This window comes from Rhamphochromis longiceps, linkage group LG7, assembly GCF_057381845.1.
Source record: "Rhamphochromis longiceps isolate RC_006_pf linkage group LG7, R_longiceps_female_GT1.1, whole genome shotgun sequence".
In the NCBI taxonomy this organism is placed as follows: domain Eukaryota; kingdom Metazoa; phylum Chordata; class Actinopteri; order Cichliformes; family Cichlidae; genus Rhamphochromis; species Rhamphochromis longiceps.
The window spans coordinates 27,132,573-27,150,843 of record NC_140563.1 but is presented as its reverse complement, the minus strand read 5'-3'; the positions used below and the strand labels follow the sequence as shown (position 1 = coordinate 27,150,843).

The 18,271-nt window shown below is 40.0% G+C and overlaps 1 protein-coding gene across 1 annotated transcript in view; it reads right to left on the bottom strand.

The window, feature by feature from the left end:
- Nucleotides 1-18,271, bottom strand: part of lrp5 (low density lipoprotein receptor-related protein 5) — a 53,471-nt gene that overhangs the window by 10,163 nt on the left and 25,037 nt on the right. Inside the window, exons 8-17 of the mRNA XM_085413129.1 lie at nucleotides 13,147-13,235; nucleotides 12,843-13,061; nucleotides 12,391-12,479; nucleotides 11,868-12,039; nucleotides 4,453-4,669; nucleotides 4,195-4,348; nucleotides 2,796-2,931; nucleotides 2,391-2,635; nucleotides 1,490-1,674; nucleotides 424-572 (exon numbers count right to left, since the gene is read on the bottom strand). Of these exons, the coding sequence (XP_085269255.1) occupies nucleotides 424-572; nucleotides 1,490-1,674; nucleotides 2,391-2,635; nucleotides 2,796-2,931; nucleotides 4,195-4,348; nucleotides 4,453-4,669; nucleotides 11,868-12,039; nucleotides 12,391-12,479; nucleotides 12,843-13,061; nucleotides 13,147-13,235 (1,655 nt within the window). The remainder of the gene's footprint in view (nucleotides 1-423; nucleotides 573-1,489; nucleotides 1,675-2,390; nucleotides 2,636-2,795; nucleotides 2,932-4,194; nucleotides 4,349-4,452; nucleotides 4,670-11,867; nucleotides 12,040-12,390; nucleotides 12,480-12,842; nucleotides 13,062-13,146; nucleotides 13,236-18,271) is intronic.

Genomic DNA, 18,271 nt, shown 5'->3' with positions numbered 1-18,271 from the left:
ATGAGCCGTGTCCAAGTATATGCAGGTCATTTGGAAAACAAAACAAAACAACTGAGCACAAATTAGCAATCCAGTTGTTAAACATATGATTGAAACTTGGTATAATGTGGGAAAATATTTAAAAGAAATAGAAAGTATCTAGTGAGAAGATTTTAAAGTACAACCATGGAATAGAACAGAATAGAATATAATAGAACAGCTCTAAACATGAGGTTATTTGAGAAGGCTTGTGGATGTGGAAAGTGGACTGGCTTAGTTTGATGTAAACTGTGGCTTTGAATAAATGGGTCAGAGTGTTGTTTAGTTTCTTTTCATTCCAGTTGTTTGGTTCTTGTCTGTTTGTGTTGTCTTGGTTATATAATAAATTGTTATATTAATGTAAAAAATGAACACATTGTTTAGATAATTAAAGTGGTTTCATACCTGCAGCACCACAGTACGGTTGTATCCGCTGCGTTTGTCTGCACGTTCAATGCTACGCAGGTTAAAATCAGTCCAATAGATAAAATCGCGGTACTGTGTGAGACCAAAGGGATGAGGGAGGTCATCTACTATGATCTCTCTCTGAAGGCCTGCAGAAGATATTGAATTGGGACAACACAGGAAAACTCATAAAAGCCCTAAAATCAATACTTTTTTCTTTTTGCTGTAAGAATTTCTTGTGTAAATTTACCAAGCAGCCTTATGGATTAGACAGGAAAAAACTAACAGACTATAAGACAAATTCTTTAGTTTGCAATGTGCCTAAGGGAATTACATACATATAATTGTATGTATGTATCTGTATATTGGTATTACACTCTCCACTGGCCCTGAAGATGAAGTGAAACTTTCTGTGCATATACAAAAGCATTTTACTCTGTGCAATATCCCACAAAGTCTGTAGCAGCCACTGGAATTCAGTGGCTGCCAACCAAAAAAAATTGTCTAGAAAAAGCTAGTGATTAATCTTTTGCTTTTAAAATTACTAACACATAAACAATTGTAAAGTTGTGTCCAGCAGGCTCTAAAAATACAATTCTGAATATGAGGAGGAAAACAAATTGATGAGTTGACCCATTCAACAAGTATTGGAAAATATGGTCATTTTCTTAATTCCTGGTCACTCCACAGTTCTGCCACTTTCGCCTTCTGTCTTTGCAAGTTTTCTAGTGAAGCACTGCCAAGTGTTTAGGACGAAACCCACACAGGCACAGTGCAAACATGCAAACTACACATAAAAAGGCCTTAGGTAACACTGATATTTAAACAAGGCATTTTCTTGGCAACTGTGCTACTTTGCTAGTTTCCCCCTGGTCTGCCCCACCCTCAACAGTTTCTTTTGTTGTACTCGTGTTCCTACTAGATCGTCTATCTAACTTTATGGACTGGTTTTTGGACTTTGCTTGCCTCATTGCTGCTACAGTGTATTTTTGCTGACTATTGAAAGTTTAAGTCCTCTTTCCCGTGAATCATTACCATGGTAAGTTCTTGGTGTGTGTTTTCAAACCTTGCATGTTGGTGCTTTCAATCATGCATGTGTCTAGGTCAGTCCAGTAGAGACGATGGTCTACATAGTCAATGGTCAGTCCATTGGCACGGCCCACTTTATCCACCAAGGTTGTGATGGTGCTGCCATCCATGTAGGCTCTGGCTATGCGTGGCCGACCTCCCCACTCTGTCCAGTACATGTAGCTGCAGACAGAAAGAACTCTTATGCCTTGTGATACACATGACCAAGGTAATCACATCTGAACGTAAAAGGATGTAAAAGCTTTTGGTGGTTTTATTAAAATCTGTTTCTTTTTGTTTTTTGGGTACATTATTTATCTAACTGGCTAATCTAATCCAAACAGGGAACACGCTTCCACTTTAAGAAGACAACTTTGTTTTTCCTGTTATCAATATTTGATCATGGAATGACATCAGCTGGCTCCAGGCAAGTGTGTTGAAAGGTCTGGCCCATGACAGCATGAAGCCATCACCAAGTGTGTAGCAACTTGGCATGCTGACACACGTACTTAACAATCAAACAGAAAGACTCACACAGGCACATCAGTATGTTTTGGGGTGATCTGCATACAATGTAATAATGCAAGGTTTGTTAATAAACAGGTTTAACAGCACCATCCCTCACAAACTGAAGGTAACTGAGGAGAAGGCAGTGGGATGCAAATGTTGTTTTATTTGACTGTCCATTTGTTTGATGACATACATTCGTCTCACACACATATTCATTAATAAAATGTAGAAAATCAAATGACAGACTTTTCTGCAGATTGTATAGATCGATAGATAGGCCACAGGCACCTGGTAACGCCCCTGTACTATGAAATAGTGGAGGAATTTTTATATCCACAGCAGTGAACTGGGCCAATATATCAGGTATTTTTAAAACTGTATGGTCTTACCCATTGGCTGGGTCCAGTGCTAGTGATCGTGGGTTGTCCAATGATCGAGGATTGTCAAGATCCTTACAGACCAGAACCTGTCGATACTGGCCATCCAACCGGGCCACTTCAATGCGGTTAGTGCCTGTATCTGCCCAGTAAATGTTGTGACCCATCCAGTCAACTGCCATGCCTTCTGGGTAGTCCAGCCCAAACTCTATAATGTGTTCTACAGAGCTGCCATTCATGTAGGCTCTGCTGATTGTCTGGCAGGAAAACGAGCGGAGAGCAAAGTAAGAGATAGACAACAGGAAAGAAAAAGAGCAAATTCTCCTTTAACTGATAGAAGTGAAGAATTCCCAGTTTCTCTTAATCTGATGCAAAAAAAACCCTAACACATCAGGACATTTCTGTTGCAAAACATACCTTTGCCTGTATGTCTGTCCAATATATTCTTCTTTCATAGACGTAAACATCAAGAGCAGAGGCCTCTTTAACTCCTGTCACAGGAATGATCACATCATTGCTGTTGGTACCTAAAGAAATACTCCTGATGTTGTCCCTGAGGAGAAAACAACACAAAAGAATCCCTAAAATTCCCGTGCAAGTTACATTCTCACCTTCAAGGCTGATGGTGAAACAAGCCCGAGGTCAAAGTCTTCCAAGGTCAAGTCCAAGGTGACAAAAGTTAAAAATCAAACAACGAAAGAATGAAACAAAATAAAACTTCAAACTTATGTCCTACTGTTGTTCAAGGTGCACTACAACAGTATGAAACTCCTATTTCTCAGGTTTGTGACATTTGTGACATTTACAAAAACACGAGATAATAAAATGCGAGAGTATAAATGTGGGGTGCATTTAGACAATTATAGAACCTGGTAAGGACCAGATGATTTTTTTTATTGTGCCCTGATACATAAAAAATTAGTACTCAGTATTGTGTTCACCGTCTCTAATTCAGGCCACCAAACAGTCCACTACCATTTGATACAGTGAAACGTCCTCCCCACTGATGCATGCATGTTGTGATAGCTGCTCTAGCCTCACTGTGTTAGAGCCATTTGTTAATACTAAAACTATAAAAAGTAAGAGGTTACAGTTGGACAGTGCTTAACAGTGTAGGAAAAGATGAAAGAAATTTGACGGCTGCAATACAGCAAATCTTCAGAACCCCCCCAGCAAAAAAACCTTATGACACTTCAGGGGAAAAAAGAAAAAAATCAGCTGAATTTGTTTGAAACCAAATACTGTAGCATGAGGTCTGCACAGACTGCCAAGAAGTAGCCACTTTAGTCCTCCTTCAGATGGCGCATTCAGGCACACTACTGAGTGTGGTTCACCCTCATTTTGAAAGCACTCGCATTCCAAGACACAGTGAAGTTAGACGTATAAAAACAGAATAAAACAGATCTGAAGCATTAAAATAAACTGCATCCATTGTGTAGACAGCTGGATTGATTTAAACTGACGTGTATCTCTTCCTTCAAATACAGAAAAGAATGAAAAATGCAGCTGTTATAAGCTTGTATAATCAGAATTACTGACACAGATTGACACACAGCAAAGTCAAAGCACCTACTAGACTAAATCATGTCTGAGATAGCAGACACTTTCTCAGGACTGAAGCCTAAACCCAAACTGAAGTACTACAGTCAGGTAAGGAGAATGCTAATCCCCTATGCCATTCATGTTTGTGAGCTTTTCCTGTTTTTTTTGTCATTTGTTTTTGACATAATAATAACAGAATGACTGTAATATGCACCAGTTACAGATAACAAGAGCAGCAGGGCATTTCATGCTATTGATTGAAAGGCAGACAGACCTATTAGTGAAGAGCAGGAAGGCTTCGGGCACCACACAGGTCTGGAGGTCTGAGAGGAGCTCCATCCCCATTGGACAGGCACAGCTGACAGCCTGCTGACGCCAGAAACACAGATGGCTACATCCACCATTATCACCAGCACATCCATTTGTACCTAAAAGAAAAAAACGTTTTTTTATATGCCATTTGATTTTTTTTTTTCTAAGTTCCGCTTTGTTGCTGCATGTACAGAACTCAGAGGAAAATAAGCTTACTCACCAAAGGTCTCTGTCACTTTAGTTGCCTTCAGCCCCATTAAATCTGGCAGCTGATCGATAATGATCTCTCGTACAGCTGTGGTTTTGTGGACCCTCTCAATGCTCCGTCTCTGCCAGTCAGTCCAGTAGATATAATCCCCCAATAGAGTAAAACCAAAGATATGAGGCAGCTTGTCCTCTAGTAGAGTCTGTCTGTTACTACCATCCACACTGATCACCTGAAACAGAAACAGAAATGATGATCGGAAAAAAGCGCAGATTAAAAGCTCAGCTTCTTTAATCCATCCTTACAGTTGTCATCATCCTAACCTATAGTTAGTTTTTATAGATTAAAGGTGAAAATATAGTCTATGTCCATGTTTTAACTAAATGTAAAACACACAAATGATATAGATTAAAGAATTTGGTCCATATAAAACCATCAACCATTCACCAAAGTGTTGCCAAGCAGAATAATTAGTTAAAGAGGTTTGAAGAGTGGGATTTGAGTTTGACGCATGTTGTAGCAGCCAAAGAAAACACTGCTGGCAAGGTGAAACCCTTCCTGCTCCTAACAATATGGTGACACGTCACGTGTGTGTGTGTGTGTGTGTGTGTGTGTGTGTGTGTGTGTGTGTGTGTGTGTGTGTGTGTGTGTGTGTGTTTCTATAAGCAGAAATTGAGAGCTACAATTGACAAGGCTGCAATTAGAACTTGTGTCCAACCCTCCTCCTCACCGCCTGTGCTATTACTGGACTGGCCTCAACTGAAATAGACACGGGGTTTTATTTTAGACACACTACAGTCATTTGCAGTCTACATGAAGGTTTGCGAGCGTGTGTGTGCATGTGTGTCTGGTCACATGTTAACTACAAGGTCTCTAATGTGCCATGGTAGACATTTCGCAAACTATGAGCATGGTGGACAGATATATTAAAAATGAGTGCTGGGAAGCGGTTTAGCATAGTAGAGTAAAGCCTGGAGCTGGGGAGGGATCTACCGTTTTCAATATAACTGAAGAGATTATAATAGGCTATTGTTAATGCCAAGTTGTAGCACAAAGAAAATGATCTATGTTGAGACTGAAGGCCAGCTTATGAAAGGTAACTGCTGTTCTGGTATGTACTTTCTTACTACAGCCTAGGCCACACAGTATTAAGTACTGGGGAGTACATGACCGTGTTCACACTTCCGTTTACACTAAGCATTTGTTTTCACAACAAAATCCAGTATAACAGAGGAACATACTGCACTTTCTAATTAATTACAAGCAAGCAAAAAGTTTACAGTTCACTGGTTTCTAAATGGGGTCTAGGTATGCTGTGGGATTTTGGAACAACCGTACATTATTGCAACATACAGCTGCACAAAACTTTGGGAATGATTTATTAATTCACATTTCCCCTAACTAACCACCAGTGCAGATCACCAACCACCAGTCTAATGCCTTTAACTGGACCAGTGATGCTTACAAGCACGCAGGCTAGATTAGAGTAAGTCCATGGCCTAAAGGCTGGTTGGCGACGCCCAAACAATCTATGGTTGCCAGGAAAAAGAGTGTATTCCCTGAAAGGTTGGTTGATCGCTTTCCCAAGTAGTAAACTTCAGTTTAATTCGGTTTTTTATACAGCGTCAAATAACAACAAAGTCGCCTTGAGGCACTTTCTATTCCAACAGACCAAAATTTTACTGTGAAGGTTAACGTTCTCTGTTTACAGTTTGGATAGCACTTGCACAGTTTCTGCACATATTGGCTAAAGTAACATCAGACACCTAACAAGAAAACACTTTAAACAGAAACTTTTTTTGTTTAAAAGTGTGTTGCATCTCAACTGGAGGCAGCAAGACTGTGTTGATTTGTGCGAACATGCATAATAAGGCAGTGGAAGCAAAGTATTTACTACAGGACCACTGACATTCTTGCAAAATAATTGCTAGGTTGTGCTTGATCAAGACGAAGCAGAGAGGCTGTCAAAAACGTATGCGTTGTCAGATCACACAGGAACACATCTGGGGGCTGATATATGTGCAGGTGTACCCTTTGGTGTACCTTCAGCTCAAGTTTAAAAATCTCTGGCTGAAATGACACTAACATGATCATTTTACTGTTCATCATTGGATTAGCCATCAATAATTCTTATTTCACATCAATAATTCAACATTTGTCAGACTCCAAACTGAAAATAAGGAGTACAGACTATATGATACATTGACTGAAAAACTTGCTACAAATTTGAATTAAATTTAGTCGTCAGTATTACCTTTCAGCTCCTGCTTTTATATATATTTCGAACACAAGAAAAAAGCAGAATTAGAATGAGTGTTTTGCTGTGACGGGCATCTGTTTAATGAATACTCATTTAAATATCCATTCACAGGCCGAGGGGGTGAGCAAACAGAAATAAATAGAACATTCACTTTAATGGGCCTCTGATCCAAGGCAGGCTCCTAACCCCTCCACATAAAAACCTATTCATTTATCACTGTGAAACAATTAGACATGGACATCCCAGTGAAAAGATGGCAGAGAGACTCCCTTTATCTCCTCTCTCGTCCTCTCTTACTCACTCTTTCTTTCCACTGACTTTTTCAGGAAGAATTATGCACTGGGAATGTGATTTTTTTTCTCATCTTTTTCATTTTGGGTGTGAGAATGTCGCTTTTCTTGATGGACGTCCGGGGGGGATGGGAAGAGGGGGCAAAAGAAAGCTAGCGGAAAAGTAACAAGGTCTCATCAAGCACACAGTGAGACATCAGAGCATCGGATGGTTCACAGACGCTCACACGTGGATTTTCTCTGATAAACATAAAGACAGACCCAGGATGAATAGAATCTACACAAAAAACCAAAGAAGACACAAAGCTTATACCAATCACAAACCACACCACAAAAGCTTTGACACAAGCAGTGTTTTCCATAGGCAAAAAAAACTACCAATGCATTCACTGTAAATGTCTGGTCCAACATTGATGCTGATGTGAAAAAAAAAACTGCCAGGAAAACAGAAGCACTAAAGGAAAAAGCAAGAGTGATTTTAACGACTTCCTTACATGTGTCATCAGCACTTCTGTGACTGGTTAGTTTCCCTGAGCGCACTTGATCGTAATTAATTAATTAATTAATTTGCACTTGCGTTCACATAAAATACTGATTGTCTAACGTTTTCTGATTGGTATGATCTGATTTTTTCCCCCAACATAGTAGAGATGAGCACATTTGACTTCACTCTAGTTTTAAGCCTTAATTTCTTTAGTCTGGTAAAATAATCTTTACTTATACAATCCGTATACTGTCTTATTCCAAAGCTTTTCATTCCAACTTTTGGCATATATCTAGCTATTAGAAGTTCCACTACACTGAACTACACACATAAGAAAACCAGATTATAAAGACTTTGACAGGAATACATAAGAATATTTATCAGTCAGATGTTCAATATAGGGCTGCCACGATTAGTCGACTAGTCACGATTATGTCGACTATTAAAATCGTCGACGACTAATTTAATAGTCGACGCATCGTTTGAAGCTTTGTAAGATCACAAAGGACGCAGGAATGAGTAGTAGGATTTAAGAGTGTAATAACGGACTAAAACAGAAGATGGCAGCCCTGCATGTACAAGGATGCCAGCTGCCGTTAAACCCCGAAGAAGAAGAAGCTGTGTCCCAGAATTCATAGCGCAGCTGTCAACAATGGCGGCAGCTAGTTAGTTTTAACTTTACTCTTATTATTCTTTCTGGGTCACAAAATAAACGTTTAACATATTTTCAGGCGAGAATGTAGCTGTGTAAACCTCAAATATCTGCTCAGTTTATCAAGACACCACATATTTTCAAAAGCGCTCCGACGTTTTCGGAGACGTCTGTTACCCACTAGCTCGTTAGCTAGGCGGGGGCAAGGCTAACTAGAGCCGTGAGAACACCGGACTCCCGGCAAATCGTTTTCAAACCCACCGCCGTCTTTCGCTAGTCAGGTTAAACATATATAAGTCACTTAGATAACTTAAATGTTATTGTTTGGCTTTTTTCAGTATTTTATTTGTTCCTGAGTAAATCGGTTTGGCTGAGATTAAAGGTATAGTTTTTGCACAGCTAAAACTGTCAAGCAGACAGCTGATTATCAGAAGTGTGAGATGCTGGAGAATATACTCCGGTGTCCTGTTATATTTTAGAAAGCAAGGAGTTTATTAAACTTCACCGAAACAATCTGCAAATTTCATTAAAATTGAATAAACTACCATCTTGTCTTTATTTTTAGTTAGCACAAACACTTCAAGCTGTAAGCTAATGATAGTTATATAAGACCAGATGCTGCTGGTGCAATAAGCTGTACGTCCAATGGATGATGATCTGATTAGTCGACTAATCGCAAAAATAATCGGTGACTAGTCGACTATCAAAATAATCGTTTGTGGCAGCCCTAGTTCAATATGATGCCCTCACTGGAAAGCGTGATGTACCATGTCTCTATCTATTCTAACACTTTATGCACACATCTGGGGGGGAAACAACTACAACAACATGTTAGACCTGTTGCACACCAGCAGATGGGAGGCATACAGAAATTCCACAAAGGCTAAAAATTTGCTTTAATTTGTCACTCATCGGGAAATATATAGACTGCTGATAGATCTATCCTATCCATTTTGGCATTCCCCCTATAAAGTTTTCCTGTTGCTTAGTCTATAGCCAGTCCATTTGGCCAGCCCAGAGAGATTTGGCACATATACAGCAGGTTAAATAAGTACTGACCATGTCAACAATTTTCTAAGTAAATATATTTCTAAAGGTGCTATTGACATTACTTTTCACCAGATGTTGGTTACAACCCAATCCACACATGCAAAGAAACCAAACCATAGATGTCCATAAATTAAGTTGTTTGTAATAATGAAAAAATGACTCAGGGAAAAGTATTGAACACACGAAGAAACAAAGGTGCAAAAAAGCAGAGAAAGTCATGACACCAGCTGAAATCCATCAGTAATTAGAAATCCTGCCATTTGTGCAAATTAATATCAGCTGGTTCAGTCCCAACTAATGGCCTGTAAAAATGTGTCATGTGTGTCACACAAGAAACACAACCTTATTGTTGCAAAACATACAGATGGCACTTGACACACAAGAATTTCTGAAGGTTACAGTGAGCACTGCTGGGGCCAAAATCAGAAAGTGGAAAGATCATTTTACCACAAACCGATCACAACCAGGTTCTCCGACAGAGCAGTGAAAAAAATTACGAGAAGCTATCCAAGAGCCAAGGAGCACTTGTAGAGAGCTACAGAATGACCTGGAATCAGCAAGTACAATTGTTTCAGAGAAAACAATAAGTAATGCACTCAAGAGCCATGGCCTATATGCACGCTCACCATCCAAGAATCCAAAGCATGTTGCATCATGTTTAAAGTTTGCAGACAACATTTAGACAAGCCTGTGAAATACTGGGAGAAGTTTGGTCAGATGAGACCAAAACTGAACTCTTTGGATGCCATAAAACACACCGTGTTTGGAGGTCAAAGGTCAAAAGGCACTGCACGTCACCCCAAAACCACCACATCAACAGTGAAGTTTGGAGGTGGGAACATCATGGTGTGGGGCTGTTTAGGCTGTGCGGAGGCGTTCTAAAGCTGTCATCACCAACAAAGCCTTTTGTACGGTGTTTAAATAAATTTCATTAAGTGTGTTGAATAATTTTTCCCTGTGTCATTTCTCATCATTACACATAATTTATCATTTGATTTCTTTGCATGTATGGATTGGATGGATTGCGATCAACATCTGCTGAGAATTTCATGTCAGTAGCGCTTTTACAAATATATCGACTTAGAAAATTGGTGACGTGTTCAATCCTTATTTGACCGGCTGTAACACCCCTGACATTCTCTCATTCTATACAGCATGAAGCAGTGACACTAGACTTGTTACTCAAAAAAAAACAAAAAAAAAACGCGCAGGGCCTTAAGCAGGGGAAATTCCACTATATACACCTCCCCATTTTCTGAGTCCCACATCATTCACTCACACACACAAAAAAAAACACAGGCACACATATCCACAAGTAGTAACCATATGGCTCAACAGAGTGGCTGAATGGCGCTACGCACAGTCAATCTGCATAATCACAACAAAGCAGCCGTTTTATGCATGTGTGCTGAGAAAGCAACACATCAGTCAACGCTTTCTCACATGAACACATGCTCGTTTCAAAAGGAGGGGGCCAGCGCGGTAACTTCAGAGGGGTTTTTTCCACAAAGAAGGAGGCGAAGGGGGAGTCAGATTTCTTCAACAAAAAGAGATGAAAACACTAAGACAGAGGAGGGGCATGGGTGGGGGTGGGGGCAAAGAAGAGAAGCAAAGAGAGGGAACCTGAGGGAGTGAGAGCATTCCTCCAGTGTTCTTAGAGAAGTTCTTCACTTAGCCGAGGCCTTTTGTCGTTCTCTCTTTTAGAAGCTAAAAGGCTATGTGCTGTTAGGCTTTCAGCTGTTTGGTAGGCTTGCTACAACCGCTAACAGTTATGTTTCCAACACTTCAGAGGAGCTTACATGCTATGATATTAATCTCCTGATAAGCAGAACTACTATTCAACCCTCTTGTGGTCATCACACTAAAATTTGCTGGTTGCATTATGGGGACTTGATTCTTGCTCCACAGTGTAGAAACACTTTTTATCTTTTCACAACAGGAGTACATATACACACACATGCCTGAGGTACAATCCATAATCAGTTAAAACAGTTAAAGTGTAAAAGAATGGTGAAACCTTTAACCTTCTAGGACCTGGCGTCCACATATGTGGACATCACATTTTGGATTATTTAGACTAAAATACTCAATTTTGCTCTACATGGGCCTGATATCACTTACGAGGACATTATACTGCTCCTGTTCTATCAAACTTTTAAACAAATATCCTCATATGCGGCTCTTATTTTTCTTAAAAACAAAAATAAGGTTAAAAAAAAATCTGGTAATTCTTTGTTTTTACATTCATCGGGCCCCAATATATCCAAATATCAAAGAGAAATTAAAAATGCATGTCGTGAAAGAGTTCGGGTCTTAGGAGGTTAAAGCACTGTCCTGATCTGATCAGGACAGTCCAACCAGATACTTACTCTGGATGGCAATGCCTCCAGTGACACTATGAGGAATCTTGGAACTGGATATGTTCTTCAAAGTGCATATTAAAAAAATATGTAGGACTGCTTTGTTACACTGTTATATTTCTTGTTTCATTGTTGGGGTTTTCTCTGTATTGTTGGAGTCTTTACCTTACAAAATACAGCACCTTGAGGTGACTGTTGTCGTGATTTGGCACTATATAAAAAACTGAACTGAATTGAAATTAAACTGACAAGGAGTAGAACAAAAATTCTGTAAAGGCTAGAAATTTTACTTTCATTTGACACTCATCTGGAAAAAGACAACTGTTGAACGTACCTCTATCTTATCCGTTTTGGCATCTCCCCAGTAAAGTTTTCCTGCTGTATAGTCTATAGCCAGTCCATTGGGCCAGCCCAGAGAGCTATTGACCAAGACCAGCCGGGCTGTTCCATCCAGATTGGCTCGCTCAATCTTCGGATGCTCACCCCAGTCAGTCCAGTACATGTAACTGTAATAAACAAGAGACAAAAAAACATTTTAGTTCCACTGACAGGAGAATATTAGATTAGGCAGGTATTCTTTTTGAAGCTTGCAAAAGAAATTTCACATTCCTCACGGTAGACAATTATTTGTAAAATCTAATGTTATGATATAAAACATTTTTTTTCTTTCTTTCTTTGTTAGGCCATATGCTTTTTTCAACATCAAAATCAATATTTCCCAACTTGGAACACTTGGGACTGCATTTTGATTTGCATGTTATAAACTCTCATGAATTTGGATTAATATATGGATAAGACGACTTTTGTATGTCGGATGACAGCTGTGTTCAGGTGGGAGAGCCAACTGAAGTACTCACCCATTAACAGGGTCCAGAACAATGGCTCTGGGTTCTTCCAAGTTCTCAGAAATCAAAATTTTCCGAGAGGTTCCATTTAGCCTGGTAACCTGCAACACCACATAACATTCCAATGTAAAAATGTAACACGACAATGCAACATATTTTTTAGATTTATTCAAACGGTTTGTTTGCATATATGTTTAAAATTTCATAGTCTTTTCTTTTTGAGTAATAATCACCAGAAGCTGTCTTGTCAATTGCACAGGCATAAACTTCAAAAGTCTGATTGGTAATCGGTTCACACAGATCCAAAAGTATGCAGACAGGCATTACAAGTGACCCAGTTAGACTTTTGTGTTCAATTCTTTTTAATATAAACCATGCAGCCTAAGAGTAAACTGTACTTAGAGTTTTACATAGTGAATTTTGAAAAATCTAATAAAATCTCTAATGTAACAAATCAGATATACCTCAATCCGATCAGTGCCCGTGTCAGTCCAGTACAGGTTTCTGGCAACCCAATCTACAGCAATGCCATCTGGGTGGTTGATCTCCGTGGTAACCAACATCGTGGCATTACTCCCATCAATGCTGGATCGTCGAATGGCCCGAACCTCATCATCCGTCCAATAGACATAACCTTCAACTGGGTCATAATCTATAGCTATGGCATGGCGAATGTTATCAACCTGCATAATTAGAGGAACAGCAATGACCCTCAGGAACCCTAGCTCAGGTAATTCAGGAGCAGTCAATCTTCCTATGTCTTTTTACCTGCAGTACTATGTCTGTGAAATCTGGCAGGTCCAGTGATATCCTCCTAAGGTCCGTCCGTCGAGCCAGCAACAGAACTTGCTCTGCTCCTAAACAAGACAGACAGTTATTAATAAGTAATTAGTAATTTATTATTACATTATAGAAATAATGCAATGTATTCTATATACTATAAGCACTCCATCTACTTCATATCCACGGCTAATAAAGAATCCTCAATTAACCTAACATGTATGTCTTTGGACTGTGTGAGGAAGCTGAACCTGAAATAAACGGCGTACCTGAAGTAAACCCATGCAACCATAGGGAGAAAATGCAAACGGCATAAAAAAGTCCCAGCCAGGGTTCAAACCCAAAACATTCTTGCATGTCGCCCATGCACAAGGACAAAGCAGCACAATGGCAAAAATCCCAGTTCAAGTCATTTGTGTAGCATGTTATGTACTGCCTTCTAACTTGGACACTACACACTGTTTCATTGAAAACTACCACAATAACCGCTGACATCAAATAAGATGACTCTTGAAGGAAATTGATACCAGAATTTTGCTTTTTATAAATGGATTCAAAGAACTTTTAAAATTCAACTCCTACCCCCCCAATCCAAAAAACATATGTTTAATATTGTTAATAATATTAGCTGTAGTTGTATCTTAAGACAATGAGATGGCATTAAGCTTGAGGCTTCTATCCTGCATATGTAGGACTAATCTGCTGTTTAGTCATAGTTATTATGCACAAATACCCATCAGACATTTCTGTCCTATCTGGAAAATCTAACATTTGCCAAAGCCTCCGTTATTTAAACATTTATATCAAGAAGCCATCCAACAAACCAACAAAAGTTGGAGTATTTGGTATCTGGGTTGGAGCCAAAGCCCACAGCCCAATATAAATCTGTCTGTTGTCAAAAAAGATTTCAAGCCTGAGCCAAGCTTGCACTATTATCAGTTTTCTTGCCTCCTCCTTACTCCAACCAGTCTGGAAACAAAGGGCTCTGCTATCCTGGGGGATTCTCCACTGTGCTTGGCTGTTGATTGATTTAACAGGAGCCAAACTCACCTCATGGGAGACAATTAACTATTTTTCTTTGTGTCTTACACGTCTGATTCTGAGGTGCTCGGATTATAAAAAGTTAAAAGTGTTTCTTTCTATGTTCCTACTTGATTTATCTTTCAAATCAATTCACTCAAATCATAAGACAAAACAGTTACTGTACAGCACGTCTGTAAAATAAATTACAAAACCTACAGACAATAAAGATATGTAACTGAACGTTACAAAATACACACCACGCTGAATTTTACTCTATCTGGATAAATCTCTAAGAAGTAAAATCTCATTTTCGAGGCCTCCAAATGTCAGCCTAAATATAAGCTCATATAAAACACACTTCTCCAACGTGTCAGCAAAAGCTTTAATCTGTGTTCTTTCAGCTGCACAACCAGCCAAAATCTGGCATCTCTCAGCCTTGGCACCAATCAGATTTTACAATGAGAGTTATTCATCGTTACTTAAATGTCTGAGGCAAGGCGGGATAAATAAAGGAAGAGAATGAAGAGAAAGGAGGGACAGCATCTGTGATTCCACTCTTCTCTTCGCTTGACTTCATTTTGAGACACTTAAAGACCCCTAACAAACAGTCTTACACACACACACACACACACACACACACACACACACACACACACACACACACACACACACACACACACACACACACTCTACAGGCAGCGCAATAACAAACGCCTTCAATTTAACCAGCCAAGCAAAACAAATTAGAAGCACACACAAAAACACAAAGACACACACACACACACACCCACACACCCACAGACACACAAACTGCAGCCTGACACAATAGGGCATTGTTGTTTTTATTGTCAACAGTGGCTAAGTGATTGGTTGGCATGCTTCATTCAAATTTAATACATTCCCATAACACAGCCTAACAGACACAGAAAACTCTAATACAGTGTTGTGCTATTATAGAATAAAGCTCTATTGTTTTAGCCTCATGGGAATCAGCATGGTGGCCGGTCAGCTAACTGTTAAACTACAGGGTTCATTTTACTGGTCATTTTACTTGTTTTCTAGCTGATGCTCCCCACTCTGCATCACTTTTCACACACCAAACGCAGTGGTAAATGGGGTCGGCAAGAGTACACACTAATTATTCTAGGAAACTACAAATAGAACTGGGTTACTCTAGACCAGGGGTCACCAACCTTTTTGAAAGTGAGAGCTACTTCTTGGGTACCGATTAATGTGAAGGGCTACCAGTTTGACACACACTTCTCAAATGACAAATTTCCTCAGTTTAACTTAATTATGTGTTATCATTAATAATTAATGATATTCATCTATGTACGGACACTAATTATGTTAATTATTTTTCACCATAATTATAAAGAATGCAAGCAGTGTTGGGGAGTAACGGAATACATGTACCGCCGTTACGTATTTAGAATACAAAATATGAGTAACTGTATTCCGTTACAGTTACCGTTTAAAAAGGTGGTATTCAGAATACAGTTACTTTGTTGAAATAAATGGATTACACTGCGGTACTTTCCTGTTTCATTTTGTCGCGGGTCAGGACTGTTTGGGTTTGTTTGACAGCTACATTCTTTCGTCCCAGGCGGCAGCGTTACGGTTGCCATGGTTACAGGGCGACGCTCTCTCTCTCTCTGCGACTGTGTGTTTCCTGGGTGAGAGAGCGCCTTTTCGTTGTTGTGCTAAGCTAACAGGCAGAATGCTACAAGCATAGCTCTAAAGAATGTAGCATCATGGGCAGTATAGTCCGTGTTGCAGGGAGAATGCACTGCCATACACGTTATGTGTCTGTGAGCGCGAGGAGGGAGAAAAAGGCGAGTGGAAAGGTACGAGTTGCCGTCGAGGAAAAACGGGAGCTGGAAGCATGTAAATATAATAATAACCACTGCAGCCAAGAAGAGTGCCTGACGAGCCCAGTTGTAAGTAAGCTATTAAGACTCGACTGTACACCGTGTTCGTGTTTTCCTCCGAAAACAATAAGTTCCGTTGGAGCAGTCTTTCAACGCCTCTCTCTGTCTCTCGCAAGAAAAGTTGACCCACACAACAAAGTAAAGCTATTTTTCGGCTATGAGCCGACAGGGACCCCGCCGTATTAGTCAGAGGTCCCTTTACTACAGTTCGGAGTCGCGGACCTTCAGTAACAGTAATAAATCACACAGCAATAGTACATTCACGTTGTTGTAAAAAGCACGATAATATATTAAGTAATCCAAAGTATTTAGAATACGTTACTCTCATTGAGTAACGTAACGGAATACGTTACAGAATACATTTTGGGGCATGTATTCTGTATTCTGTAACGGAATACATTTTAAAAGTAACCTTCCCAACACTGAATGCAAGTAGGAAACAAGGTAGGAAACATAAATATCAATATGCAACGCTTTATTTCTATATATCTCTGCAAGTATTTACATTTTGAAGTGATCACTTCTACAACATTTTCACTTACCACTAACAAATTTTAACAAATCATGCACTGTGACATACATTATTTTTGTATGTATGTAACATACAAAAAATCAACTTTCAAATTTTACAGAACTTTTCACCAAATTGGCAGCATTTTAAAGCAAATTGCCACTGAGAACATCTAATATGGCTTTCTTTGTCTGTTAGTGGGAAACCTGGCATTGCATGCTGTTCACCAGTGTGTTGTAATCTGGGGTATAACTTGACACTGCAATTCTGAGTGAGTCTTGCAGATGTGCATCGGAGAGGCGTGTTCTGTGTTTGTTCTTGATGAAGTTCATGTCAGAAAAGGCTGATTCACAAAGATAGGTTGAACCAAACAGGCTGGCAACCTTCATAGCTGCTGTGCAAACACCACTGTACTTTTCTGTGTCAACAAGGCACCAAAAGTTTGGTGCACCCTGATAGGCTTTGAGGAGGACGTCATTTTGCAATGTTACAATTTCGATTTCCACCTGTCCAGCATCCAAGCTGAACATTGAACTTAGTTGCTCAGCAATGCATGTTGTGTCCACATTCATGAAAGGATTGGAAACGAATGAGATGCATGGCTCAAGCTGATCAAGGTCACAAAACCTGTTCTCAAACTCTTGACCAAGTCAGTTTATGACTTGAGTGTACTTTTCTGCAACTTTGGCAAAAGTCTCAGATGCAGAAGCATTGTCTTTCAGCACCATCTGCACAGAGGGAAAGTGCAGCACCTTTTTTCTCTGTAAATGCACAGAGAAGATGCTCATCTGGGCTTTAAATCCATTTAAAGCACTTATCATGTCAGCAACAGTCTTACCTTTGCCTTGCAGCTCACAGTTCAAATGGTTCAGTTTCCCAGTAATGTCTGTTAAAAACGCAAGGTCAAGTGTCCACTCAGTGTCCTCCAGCAGAGATGTGTCTTCCCCTTTGGATTGCATGAACTCCTGGATTTCACCCAAAAGTGACAAAAAACGAAGCAAAATCCGTCCCCTGCTGAGCCATCGGATTTCCGTATGTAGTAGCAGGTCACCATATTCAGCTGACAGCTCCTCCAATAGCACCTTGAATGTTCTGTGCTGTTTAGCTCTGGAGCGGATGCTGTTTATGATCTTCACGACGGGAGTCATGACGTGCTCGAAGCCGATCACCTTTGCGCATAACGCCTGCTGGTGAATGATGCAGTGGTAATGCATGAAGTTTGGGAACTCTGTGTCACCTTTACAGTGAGCGATGAATCCCGTATGTCGGCCGATCATAGCAGGAGCCCCGTCGGTAGTCACTGATACCAGCTTTTCCAACGGTACCTTTTTCTTCGCGAAAAACTCCTTCACCGCGTTATAGATGTCAACTCCCTTCGTAGTTGTCTTTAGCGGCAGTAGTGTCAGAAGTTCTTCTTTTGTGGAGAAACCATCAAATACCATCCGGATAAAGACCATCAGCTGTGCTGTACTGCTGCTGTCCACGGACTCGTCACACTGGATGCTAAACCAACTGCACTTTGCCAGATCCTGATCCAACTGATCGGCCAAGTTCCCGGACATAGCCGACACTCTTCTAACAATTGTAGTTGCCCCCAGCTGGACATCAGAGAGAGTGGAGATTACATCGTTTCCATATTTCTCGTCTT